Below are 13,321 nucleotides of genomic sequence, written 5' to 3' on the forward strand. Positions count from 1 at the left end.
CGGTGGCAGGTGACTGTCAGGACTCCCCTCAGAGTGGAGCGCAACCCAACACGTGAGTCCCAGGGACACACCCCTCAGATGGGATCGGGTGAACGCTCGAAGGCCGCCCGCGATCGTCTATATGAAGCCCAATGGGGGCAATCTGAATAAAGCATTTTCTCACAACAATAAAAATGGACTGTTATAATTCTCAGTCCCTCTGGCTAGATGTAGTCCAACTCAGTCTGATGAAGAATGAAGACTCATCAATGAACCAGAGAGACAGGAGACCTAGAGAAGATAATGGTATGACTATGCACCCAACTGACGGCAAGGTAAGCTAGGGTGTGAACTTGCAGCATATCAGCTTCTCCACAATAGCTGCCACCATACACATTCTTACTCTTCAGTATGATGAAGCTCACCCCTGAAAGTGAGACATGTTACCTCACACTTACCTCTGGGTGGAAGCATTCACATGGCCAGTTAAAAAGGAGTAGCTGACATACTAAGTTTACACCCTACCTTAGCCTGAAGTAACTGCCTGTAGCCATACCCAATATCAGGAGTCTGAAGGCAACTATGATCAGCATCAACAAAAAAAGAGAATATGGAGAGGCTCTGTGGTTTGACAATTAGTAATCCTGACGTCAGACGTTTTAGCTGAGTGGGAAGGGTGAAGGCTAGAAAAGAGTAAACTGAGGGTAAAGTTCTTTTAAAATATACATTAGAAATTAAAAATAAAAAAAAATGTTTAATTGACCTTATATAGCTGATACATTCAAATCATAAAATGCTAAAACGGAGGTTATCCATGCAACCTTAATTCTACCTACTTGCATATATTCACAATGATATAACATTTACTATGTAATCTGATACTATTTTCTTCATGAAATCTCATCCTCGGCAAATGTACCTGAGAATGGATTTAAGACCACATAGACCAGTGTTTCTCAACCTGTGGTACGCGTACCCTACAAGGTATGCAAGTGCCATGTTTTGAGTTTGGCCTGCCCCCCCGCCCGGCAGGTTGGAGGCATCTTTGCCTGTTTGGGCTGGAAGTTCCAGACGCCACTCCTCCCGCTGTATCCAGTGTGCTGGGGCTTTCACTCCCCAGCTTCAGTGTGCAGGGGACAAGGAAGGAGGCCCCAAGCAGGCTGCTTTGCCCTGGGCCATGGTCCGTGAGGAAAAAGTGGGACTTGGCTCGTGGCGGTAAAACCAGAAGTGCCATGGTGGGACTTCTGATTTCGCTTCTGCTGCGTCAATTGATGTAAGGTACCAAAGGTTGAGAACCACTGACATAGACAATCAGAAATCTAATATTTCCTTACTTTCAGCTGTATAATCTTTCCATCTAAATAACATTATTTTAATATATTTTATATACTTATATCAAGTTTATGTGTATATATTAAGTTTATAAACAGTAAAAATGAATCTCGGACTCTGAAGCATAACATTACAAGATGTACAATTTTCAAGGTTTTAAACTAGCAGTTAAAAAAATAGGAAGAGGAACCTTACCTGACTAACTTTGTTGACTTCTACCTCTTCTTCTTCAGCTTCCTCTCCAAAGGAAAGCAAGTTAAAATTTCTTTAAAATACAAAGCAAAAGCCACATATTTTGTTTTAGTAACCCTTTGCACAAAAAACACTATATTTCAAAAGTCTAATAAAACATTTGCTTCTCCTAACCATACCAACTTAACAGGTTGTTCTGTAATAAATAAATCATCAATATTGAAGAGACTGTATTTCTATTCAGAATGAATGGCTGCTTGAAATATTTAGCTTAAGTGCCTTGTCCAAAGCCACAAAGAATTCCAGTAACAACAATGAAAAATAGAAGCTAGATCTCCCAATTCCCAGTGATGTCCTTTAATGACAACACAATCCAAGTGAAGAATACAGCAACACTCAGCTTGCCATCAAACACTATTTTTCAGAGAGAAAAGTCTGACATTGCAGATGAACTGCAAATGGCTCCATATTCAGTGCAAAAAAAAGAAAAATAATAAGTTTTAATTTCTTCCAAGAGCCACTATTAAAATAAACTGGACATAATACTTATTAGGCTGAACTGATAATATTACCTACAGCTGCAGTTGGCATTTCCCATTATTTGACCCTATTTTCAGATGCTTAACAACTTTGGCAGATTTCAATCATTTGAACTGAAGTTCTCCTTGCTAAGTGTCTATGTTGTACTGATTTTTCTGGGAGTGAGGTATAGAGTAAGTCTTAGAAACAACTGGACCATTTTAACTAAGAAAGAGAACAGGGAAAAATGCATGCTGTTTTGCCCATATACATACTGTTATGCTAACAGCACCTCAATTTAACATAAAAGCTAGAAATTCAGCAAGTGTTGGGAATGTGCCTTTTCTCATCCTCATAAAAATTAACTTAAATTCAGCCAAATTTTAAGCCCCTGAAAAACTAGTTCATGTAGAGCTAGAGTTAGGCAGCTCTGTTCTACAAAGACTATCTGCTCTGACTGCACTATAGATTAGAGCTGCAGAAGCAAAGCAGGACTTTCTCTTCAATTGTCCCTCCTTGCTGTTGGAGTCCATGATACTGTCTAGTATAGGAAAAAGGAGTAGAGCAGTGTTTCCCAAACTTTTGATATCTGGAACAGTCTTTTTTTTCTGGATTAAAATTGGCAGCACTCTTCACTTATGCCCGAAAAAGTGGGACAGATTAACAGTCCATGGACACAATCCTGTCATGCAGGGCTGGCCCAGCCGGGGCCTGATCTTCTTGTGTGGAGCCTGGAAATTCGGTGGTAGAAAAGTGTTGGCAGTGTTAATTTCCATTGATCACCCGATCCCAAATGTCTGGACCCTCGGGGAACACCACAAGCCCGATGACATGGTTCTGTGGACCAGATCTTATACTGACAAAGTATCATTTTTCGTGGCACACTTCTGCCGCTCTCGCAGCACATTAAATCTGATGTGACACACCCTTTGGAAATCACTGGAGTAGAAAGACTGCTTATATTCAGGCACTGAAGAGTAGGAGGAGGAAGCCAACAGAAAAGGTATGGGTGGGAACAAGGAGGAGAGAGGCAGGTTGGTGCTACAGTTAAAGGGTCCATAATCACCATCCAATGCTCCCATCCAGAACCTGAAATAAAACTTGCCAGGACTCCTGAGCTTTCACATCCCTCTTCTATCAGTAAAGAGCTATGAAACTGACAGGCAAATTGTTTTGCCTCATACCACTGCACTACACAGTTCATGTGGATGAAAATAGCCTGATTCTGCTGCCAATTATTCTGTTAGCATTAGTATGTAAAAGTAGGGCAGGGTAGTATCTTAGAAACTAATGGGTTCTGAATGAAATGAGCTTTTGTAGGCAACAACCTATTTTGTCAGATGCTTGCTACCATAAAAAGTTAAGGACTGGACTATGAATTTAATGACCCAAGAAAGGGGTCAAATGTGTTCCATATGACAATATGATTTTTCCATTTCAATTAAAAAAGGAAAATACTTTAGAAACCTGCATTTTTGGGGCACCACACTTCAAAAAAAAAAGACATGGAGAATCTTGAAAGTGTCCAGAGAAGGGCCACAAGATGATTAAGGGCCTGGAGGACAAACCTTATGAGGAAGGACTAAGGGATCTAGGACTGTTCAGCCTGGGGAAGAGAAGACTGAGGGGGGACTTGTTGGCTGTTTATAAGTATGTAGGGGGTGAATATCGGGAGCTAAGAGAAAAACTGTTCACTACGGCGGCCCAGGGGAGGACAAAGAGCAATGGCCATAAACTGTTAGACGATAGTTTCAGGTTGGAGGTAAGGAAGAACTTCTTTATGGTATCTGGAATAGACTTCCCAAGGAGGTGCAACAGCCCTCAACCTTGGAAGTCTTCAAGAGGAGACTGGACAGACACCTTCCTGGGATCATTTGATCTTAGCAGTATTCCTATTCCTGCCCAGAGCAGGGGGATTGAACTCGATGATCTTTCAATGTCCCCTCCAGCCCTTAATTTCTATGATTCAAAGTCAGACACTTAAAAGTTGTTCAAGCATCCTTCATTTGTCCTTCTTGTGTGCATTCATTATGGCTGCTTCCAGACATGAAAAGAAAAGAAAACAAAATCCACCCCCACGCTTTACCAGAAGCAGCAGTGCGGTAGTTCGACTCAGCTCTGCAGGGTCTGTATAGACTGGGCACTTCAGCAGGGCTTTTTGGTGCTTTTATCTAATAGCTGATTTAATCAGCTATTAGATAAAAGTGCTAAAAAAAGCCCAACTAAAGTGCCCAATCTATACAGATGCTGCAGAGTTGGGTTGAACTCATGTACTGCCCCCTCTGGGCATGTGCTGGGCCTGGCGTGGGAATGCACCAAGTTTAAAGTAAAGCACTGTTTTTCTTGGGCTTTTTTCACATCTGCAAGCGGCATATAAAGCTATCCAACTACATGATCACATAAGAATTTTCTATAGAAGCCAATCTCATTAAGTAATCAGACTTCTAGTCATTCAGTATCTCTTTTATTCCACCTCATTCAACACAACCCCAAGTCTTATTCATTTTATTCAAATCCTACTCCCAAAAACTAATTATTAACTTTCTCATGGATGTTTCTGTAGTGCTTTCAGACTCTTAAAAGATTCAGAAACAAGAATGAATTTATCTTCACATCTCAGTGAGATGACGCAACAGTATTATTACCTACATTAAGTACATGGCTTTACAATAACAAAGATTAAAAGAACATTAAAGGTCCGATCTGGCATAGAATCATAGGGTTGTGATTAACAGGTATCTGAACCCAAACCCCCGCACAGAGGCAGGAATGCTATTCCTAAATCATCCCTGCCCAATGCTTATTCAGCATGCTCTTAAAAACTTCCAATGAAGGAGATTTTACCAATTCCCTGCACAATCTATTCCAAAGCCTTACTAATTTAATTCTACTTTGGAACAAATTAAAACCATTACTTTGGCCTGCCCTGTACAACATGGGATAAAAGTTGGCTCTCCCTTTCTTTGTGGAAGCCTTTCAAATATTTGAAAACTGCCATCATAACCTGCCTTAATTTCCTTTTCTCCAAGCTAAACATACCTCACTGTCTCAAGCTTTCCTGACAGAACTTGCCTTTCAGCCCCTTTATCATTTTTGCCACCTGCCTCTGAACCATTCCTAACCTCTGCTTAAAATGTAAAACTCAAAACTGCACACAATGCTCCAGGTAAGGTCTAACTAAATAGAATAGCACTATTACCCCTTGTGCCTTACAGCTACTACTCCTGTTGATACAGACCACGTTGCTGACGAATGTTAAGTCTATCATCCCTCCAAACCCCAAGATCTCTCTCAGCAACACTACTGCCCAATACTTATCTTCCATTTTGTATCTGTGCATTTGGTCATTCTTCTCTTACATTTGTCTGAACTGAACTTTAGTCAATTGTCTCTAGAGAATTTTTCCAGTCTAGCAAGATTGAATCTACTAAGCATATAAAACACTAAAAGTTTATGCCTTAATTTATACATGGCAGACAGTTATTTTATGCATCATCATAGTGTTCTGCACAAATAAATCCATAAACAGACATATTTCTTAAATGCATGAACTTTTACACTTGTCCTCCAAAGACATAATTAGAAATGCCTATCAATCTTGTAAAATCAGGTATTATTTTTAACTTACCATAGTTCTGTATGAGGGCACCAACATTTCTGAGCCAATGTGGTCAGTATGTTAGGTATTGATCTCTCAGAGCTGAGACCACTGCCTATCACACTGACCAATATGTCTGTTTTTATCCACCTGTTTTCTCTTATGTTTACATTGCAAACTCTTTAAGGCAGGCATCATCTTTTTGTTCTCTGTTTGTATGTGCCTAGTAGAATCAGTTCCTAGTCTCTGAATAATACAGCCAGACACTATAATAAAGTAATAAATTATTTTATACTTAGTGTTGTAAAAAATTAAAAGAAAACAAAACCCCACTTATGGAGGTAAAATTACTTTGTGCCTTTGGACTTGGACTTTTTTACTTCTTCTTCTGGTTTGTCCTTTTTCAGCTTTTTATTTGCTCTTGGAATGATATCATCAAAAGGATTAAACAAAACCTGTGGGGAAAATATTGAGTATTTTACACAAATATTTTTAAATCATTTTGCTATAACTTATACTGATTAAACCTTTCACAATAAGATTTTGGAAGAAGTACATTATTCTTAAATTACTTTTTTTTTTACCAGTAATACAAGATCTATTAGGATAAATTACTGCCAATACGGCTTAATAGAACAGGTGTGCAAGAAGAGCACAAATTATTCATTGAGTTTTAGATTTTAAATCATGGTATATTTACCTCACTAATTTTTATTTTGTGTGGGTTGAGTGGTCTTTCTTCCTTGTCTGTTTCTACTTCAGCCAGTCGTATCATATTATATATTGTGTCCCCAGTAATCTGTCAAATTCATCAAAAAGTTATTTCAAAGCCTGTAACTTTGTGATAACTGTTCAAAATTTAAGGTAAGTATTACATAAATCATTCTGAAGTTTCTTTATTTTAAGCTATGTCTGTGTATTAATAACAGCCATTTCTAGATACAAGGGTTTTTTTATCTGCCCTCAAACAGCCAAGATAACCATATAATTGTAGAGTCCAGAAAAAAAAAATCACTTTTATAAAATTTCTCTACGAGCTAGAATATAAATGGTCTGTTATAGAGCTAAGCTATTCAACAATGTCCACATTTACTTGAAACATTTGATTGCTTTCATTTGCTGTTATTTTATAATGATAATTAAGAAAAAGAATGTTATTAACTTATTGTTAATAAAACAAAAAATAAACTAAATTGATCACTGTTAATGTAACTGAGGAAGGGCAACTGGGACAGCTGCCCCACTGATAAATACCACTGCCACCACAGCCATGGAATTGTGTTAGTAGTATGGCAACAACCAGAAATTGCCTCTGCCTTAGGTTTCGAGCTGCATTGTTATGCCCCTGCTGATCACAACATAATTGTTAGGGAGATTATTCTGGTAAACTACAGGAATTTATACACACATCTTTTCATCCCGTGATGGGCCGGAGATCCAGCGGGTCGGAGCAGACTCAATTAATCAAGTCTGCGCCGCATGTGAGCTAACACGCACTGAGCTGAGTTGCGTGTAGCTGTATAAGCAGTGAATTGCATGTCAGCGAGCAGAAAATGGCAACGGTGCACTTTAGAACTAAAATACTTCCAATGCGTTTTAGTTCAAAAGTGCACTGCCGCCATTTTCTCAGCACTAACGACGTGCATTTCACCACTTATAAAACTGCATGCGCTGCAGCACCAGGTGCTTTTAAAAGCATGTGTACAAATGCCCTACAAAACATAAATATCATTTTGGAGAAAAGGAAATGATGACAGGAGCTATGAACAGAAAACATCAATGTCAGAGGCATGTATGCAATAGGTGGACTTAATAGGTAGTGAAATAACTTTGAAAGTAACAAAATAATTTTGAGATGTACACAGCAGTAAAATAAGAAAATAGTCATTGAATTCAGAAGAACATGTCACTGAGTTTGACAAAACCAGTTTCAATCATAACTCCGAGCCCTAACATACCTTGCCAAAGATGGTGTGCTTGTTGTTAAGTTCATCTGCACGACCCAGAGTAAAGAAAAATTGACTGCCATTATCATGAGGACCAGCGTTTGCCATAGCAACCAGTCCTCTTCGATTAAAACGCAATCGTGAATGGAATTCATCCTGCCAAATAAAAAAGAATATTGTTTAATTAGGCAAATGTCAATGTTTCACTTGCTTACAGCCAATCTGATATGCATACACAAAATGTCCCATGTTTTTAAAGTTTTAAAGCACTGTAAGCAATATAAATATCACTCCTTCTTAGTGCTAGCATTGTACTTTAATTATGGCATCTGAAAATACTAAATTGCAAAATATTCTAATTGTTCTAATTACTTATATTTTCACAAATTGAGAGAAAACAGCCTCTATCAGAAAAACCTTCTCTTAAAAAAACACAATGGAAAATAAAAGACTATTCCCAGATCAATAGCGAAACAAATAACTGAATTATAAGACGTAACTACAAATATACCTTTAAATCCTTTTTTCAACTGTTAGCCTGGTTAAGTATTTGTCAGTTCTAAACAATATTTTTTTCTCAAGAGAAACCCATTGTTTAAAAAAATCTTGTCAATCAGACAGACTAAAAATCTACATCTTGTTATCAAAACTATCATACTTTTAAGGTTAAATATTGTATTTAGGAACAAATCCTGTTTCCATTAAAATCAATGGGAGACCTGTCAAAAATGTCAATGGTACAAGTATTTCAACCCTCCTATGTGCTTAACTACAACTTGCTGAGCAAGACAAAAAAAGAAGGGTTTATTTCTGAAGTAAGAAAGTATGCTACAAGAGGCTGAATCAGACTTTAGATTAATGTACACACATAAACACACCAAGAGACATACAAATTTTATGTATATGTATAAAAATGTATATAGCAATTATGTTAAAAGAAAGTTACTTAGGACATAGGATGTAAAAAAATAAATAAATAAATAAATAAAAAAAATCAAGCATTCAAAAAAGGAAGGAATGCAAGACAAACTTGCCCAGCTAACCTTATCTGTATATATTATGATAACATCTTCAATGTCATGATTACATGCTATTTCTTCCTCTCCACCACACTTGACCTTTTAGGCAAATCAACACCCAAGCCATAGCATGACACACTCACTCAGTATATATATGAATTTCTACTATTATAGAAAGAGGGAGACCCTGAACATTCACAGAAAGTTTGGAAACATAAACCAGAACAAAAACAAAAAAAAATGTGCCTGTAATTATGCAAGTGCATGTGACTACAGTAAAATCAAGTATACATAAACAAAAAATAGCTTGCTAACTCAGTCTCTGTGCATGCTAGGAGTTATGTTCTAGATCAGTGGTTTTCAACCTTTTTTCATTTGTGGCCCCCTAAAAAATTTCCAGAATGAAATAAAACTTCATTATTTAAAATCCCGTAGCTCTTCCCTGTTAATAAAATGATCTGGTCTCTTTGATACTGCCTTCACAGAAATATATGGAAGTCAAGCCACCAATATCTGGCATAAAATCTAAAGACACTGCATCCCTCCCTGTCTCACCTTTCAATGGAATGCTGCACAAGATCAGTGCAGGATCATGGTATAAGTGGGTATCTTTTAACTTCATAGGTATATCAGAAGCCCAAGGTTTAAGAAATGGTAGGCAGTTGTCATTTTAATACTGGAGTCTGTAGGAACATGCTGGGAGTCAGAGGGATCAATGTGACTGACAATGAGGATATGAGAAGAATAGAAGTCCTGCACAAGGGCCATAATTTCTAATGCAAGTTTGACTAAAATGTAAAAAGATCATCACCAAGCAAAAATCAACAATATAGCCATACCAGACAAGTCAACCCTACTCAGTCTTGATACCGTGTAATATTGGGTTTGTGGGACATGGAGCCTGAATCTCAATTAATTCAAACAAACTCTTTCCAAAAGCTATTGTATGAACAGTCAATATGAAACACCTCCCCGCCCAAAAAACCCCCCTAAAGCTATGTGTGTTAATTCTGGGAGGTGAAGAAAAAGAATAGTTAGCCAACAAGTGACATTTTTCATTAGAATACAAACAATACATATACTCTGGTCTAACTGACCTCAGGTTTTACTTCAAAGTAAATATACTCTCAAGACAAACAACCACTTCTTCCAAGTGACTGACTAAAGTAGGCACAATTACAGTGCCTGGTCACTAGGTGGCTGAAGAGCGTGTTTGTTTTAAGCAAATACTCCAAAATGAAACTGACAATAGTAGCAAATACGACATGTACACTGGTATAACTTTCTGTGGAGTAAATTTATTTCCAATGTCCTTATAACACCTCAGGGGTGTTGGTTGTACTTTATACTGAAAAACAATGACTCCTCTGTAGTAAATGCTGTATGTCATATGTCCCCTCCACTTTTCCTCCAAAACAAACTGAGAATAATCTAGACTTAACATGTTTTGTCTCTGTACCCTAAATCTAGTGGCTAGTAAGACCTGCACTTAAGAAGGGGAAATGTCTCCTTGGAACCTGGAAAAGAGAGAAGAACTGTAACCCTGGACTGAAAAAAGCAAGGCACAATTTACAGAGACCTTGACTATAAATATTTCAAGTGACAAAAGAATTGTACACATCACATTAGCCGTTTCACTGTTGCTGAACAGATCACATATAGAAAATAAAACCTCTCCCTGCATGGTGTCAGACAAGCATTCTGTTGGAACACCAATAAATGAGTGAGAAATTCAAAGAGAATGCAAGCAAAGGAGAAACTTGTAATTTTATTTTGAAGCCATAAAGGATACTTATAAAGACATTAAGCACCAAATATTTAGAAATTGACTAAAATACATCCACTCATCTTAGACATTCCAAACATAGGTCTTCAAATACCCCAGGAAACATGTAAGAAGATGGCAGTTCACATACCTGTGTTAATTAGGATCTAAACTTGCATAAGTATCATAGTATTTCCAAAACAAAATTTGACATGTGCAAACTCCTCATGCCCTCCACATCTGAAAATCTAGTGCTGGACGATGTGTAGACCAACAAGTATTGGAGAGCATAATATAGCTATTTGTAGTTTGGCCAAAACAGTACTTAAAAAATTTAAAAGCTGTTATATTTTCCTTTTATTTTAATATTCAGCACAAGTTTACTTGGTACTTTATGAGTGTCCTCAGGTCTGGGCAAAGTCTAGTAGGAAAAATACTAGGGCTGTCAGTCAGTCTCCGTTAACTTGCATGATTAACGCATGAACCAATTAACGCATTAATTTTTTTAACATGTTAATTGCACATGTAGTTTTGGAGCCTGCGCCTGGGCTGCCCTCCCCCAACTGCCATCACTGCTGCCTCCAGGCCACTCAATGGGACTGTGGTGGCAGTGCAGAGGAGCCGTAGGGCAGCACAGGCTCCAGCTCTGGGAAGCTGAAGCAGGAAGGGGAGGGAGGGGGGGCACACCCTTGCACAACCCCCTTCCAGGGTCCTGAGCAGCCAGGCTGGCAGCACCAGAGGCTCGGGGAAGGCGGCACTGAGCCGCAGTGGGGCTGCCTGGCATCCTTGGGTACATGGCTCAGGCTAGAGGCGGGTCAGGACCACCTGGGAGCTCCAGCACGAGATGCCTCCAGGCCCACAGGTTCCTGTGCATCTCTGGTCCGGGCCCCTGGGAAGTGGCAGTGACAGTGGCACCCCGTCCTGTGGCCCTGCTGAGGCAGTCGCTGCCAGAGGGTAGGGGTGAGATTCCTACAGAGCTACCTCCTGCAGTCCCTGGCTCATGCCATGCCCCATGCCCAGTCCCAGCCCAGCACTGCCAGAGCCCAAGCTGCCACCTGAGCTCCCCCTGGGACCCACATGGAGTTGCCAGGAGCCTGGGCAGTGCAGAGAGGAGAGCAACGGCTCTGCCCAGCTTGGCAGTGGTGGTGGCGCTGGGTGCGACTTGGGCTCCGGCAGCGCTGGCTGGGGCCAGGCATGCAGTGCGGCATGGGCTGGGGAACATGGGAGGTGGCTCTGCAAGAATCCCACCCCTGCCCGCCAGCGGCAGCTGCTTCCATGGGGACACAGGGCTGCTGTCACTACTGCTCCCTGGAGGCCTGGACTAGGGATATGCAGGGACCTGGAGATGGTTTGTGCTGGAGCTCCCAGGTGGTCCCAACCCACCCCAAGCCCAAGCGTGCCAGGCAGCCCCACCACGGCAGCTCCATGTGGGTCCCAGAGGGATGCAGGCTCTGGGTGGTTGCAGCAGGAAGGCAAGGGGCACACCCACCCACCCACAACCCCCATCCAAGGCCATGAGCAGCCAGGCTGGCAGCTCTGGGAGTTCAGGGAGGGCCACACTAGGTCACGGTAGGTCAGAACCATCTGGGACCTGCTAAGCAAGTAATGGGGGAAGTTTGGGCCCAGTCTGAGGCTGGGGCTCAGAGCAGCTACCCCCAGCCCAGATGCCCACAGCTGCTGCTGCTGGGCTGAGGGCAGGGTAAACCCACCCCTGCTGGGATCATACTTGGGTGGGGGGGCACACCCCAGGCCTGGGGCAGCTCCACAGAGATGCTACTCAGATTGGGCATACTGCCAGGACATGTGGGGGTTCTCCCTCCCCAGGGTCCAGGCCCACCATGGGCAACCTCCCCACACCCTCCCACACCTTCACAAATTGCCCCCACACACCCCCTCCCCCACCATACAAAGTACATGCATAATTTTGAGTTTTTCTGCGCATAATTTTGAATTTTTAGCTGTGTGATAAAAATGATTAATTGTGACTATTTTTTTTAATCACACAACTAATGACAATCACATTTTTTAATCATTTGACAGCCCTAAAAAATACCCATACTGCTGTCACCTGGACGATGGTTTACTTTACTGAGCTGTCAAGTTTACACTTACCTCTCACATTCAGCATAAAGGATGATGCTGCCTTGAGCAGGAGGCTGGACTAGATGACCTCATGAAGTCCCTTCCAGACCTACTTCCCTATGATCTTAAGATGGCTATATTTTAAAACTGCGCATGCAGAAAATGAGAAACATGTGCAAGAAAGTGCTATACACAAGTACAGATATACATGGCTTGCTGTACCAACCGCTCCCATTAGTAATATTGCTTGAAAGTTAATAAAATAAATTTCAGATAAGTCATATAGATACCTACCTTGAAGGGAGCCCCATAAATCGATTCTCCACCTGATCCAGTACCAGTGGGATCACCTCCTTGAACTATAAAACCAGGCACAACTCTATGAAATATTGTGTTGTTATAATAATCTGAAAAGGAAAAAAAGGAATAGTAACTACATATTTTTAAGAGATACTAAACAAATAGTTATATGTAGTATAGTTAGCATGGCCTAAGGGCTAGAGTTCCAGAAGGCAAGTCAGAACACCTGGTGTCTATTTCTGGCCTTGCCATTGGCTTGTTTGGTGACCCTGAATAAATCACTTTACCTCCCTGTACCTCAGGTTCCCCATCTGTAAAATGGGATAAAGATATCTTTTTATGATTTACTGATAAACTATTACTATACAGCTAGAAGTCAGGACTCAAGCTTTCACTCAAAAATTAGTAATTAGTTGAGTTTCCACTCTTGAATACTCATTGAGATTGGTTAGAGCAGGGTTAAGCAACCTGTTTCTTCTGCCAGTCAGAATGGCCCACCCCAGGTTGCCTGCAGGTAATGCTCATTCTTACAGCACAGAAAGAGCACCTCCAGCCAAACCCTCACAAAGCCAAACACTCTAAAAGTCCC

At 40.5% G+C, this 13,321-nt stretch overlaps 1 protein-coding gene across 3 annotated transcripts in view; it reads right to left on the minus strand.

Moving 5' to 3' along the window:
- The window catches only part of CWC27 (CWC27 spliceosome associated cyclophilin), a 216,239-nt gene that overhangs the window by 192,795 nt on the left and 10,123 nt on the right, over positions 1–13,321 (minus strand). For all 3 annotated transcript variants that reach the window (XM_019495888.2, XM_059725138.1, XM_059725137.1), the window contains exons 3-7: positions 12,727–12,839; positions 7,579–7,722; positions 6,321–6,419; positions 5,972–6,075; positions 1,507–1,576 (exon numbers count right to left, since the gene is read on the minus strand). In XM_019495888.2, coding sequence (XP_019351433.1) covers positions 1,507–1,576; positions 5,972–6,075; positions 6,321–6,419; positions 7,579–7,722; positions 12,727–12,839 — 530 coding nt within the window. The remainder of the gene's footprint in view (positions 1–1,506; positions 1,577–5,971; positions 6,076–6,320; positions 6,420–7,578; positions 7,723–12,726; positions 12,840–13,321) is intronic.

This window comes from Alligator mississippiensis, chromosome 3, assembly GCF_030867095.1.
Source record: "Alligator mississippiensis isolate rAllMis1 chromosome 3, rAllMis1, whole genome shotgun sequence".
Classification (NCBI taxonomy): domain Eukaryota; kingdom Metazoa; phylum Chordata; order Crocodylia; family Alligatoridae; genus Alligator; species Alligator mississippiensis.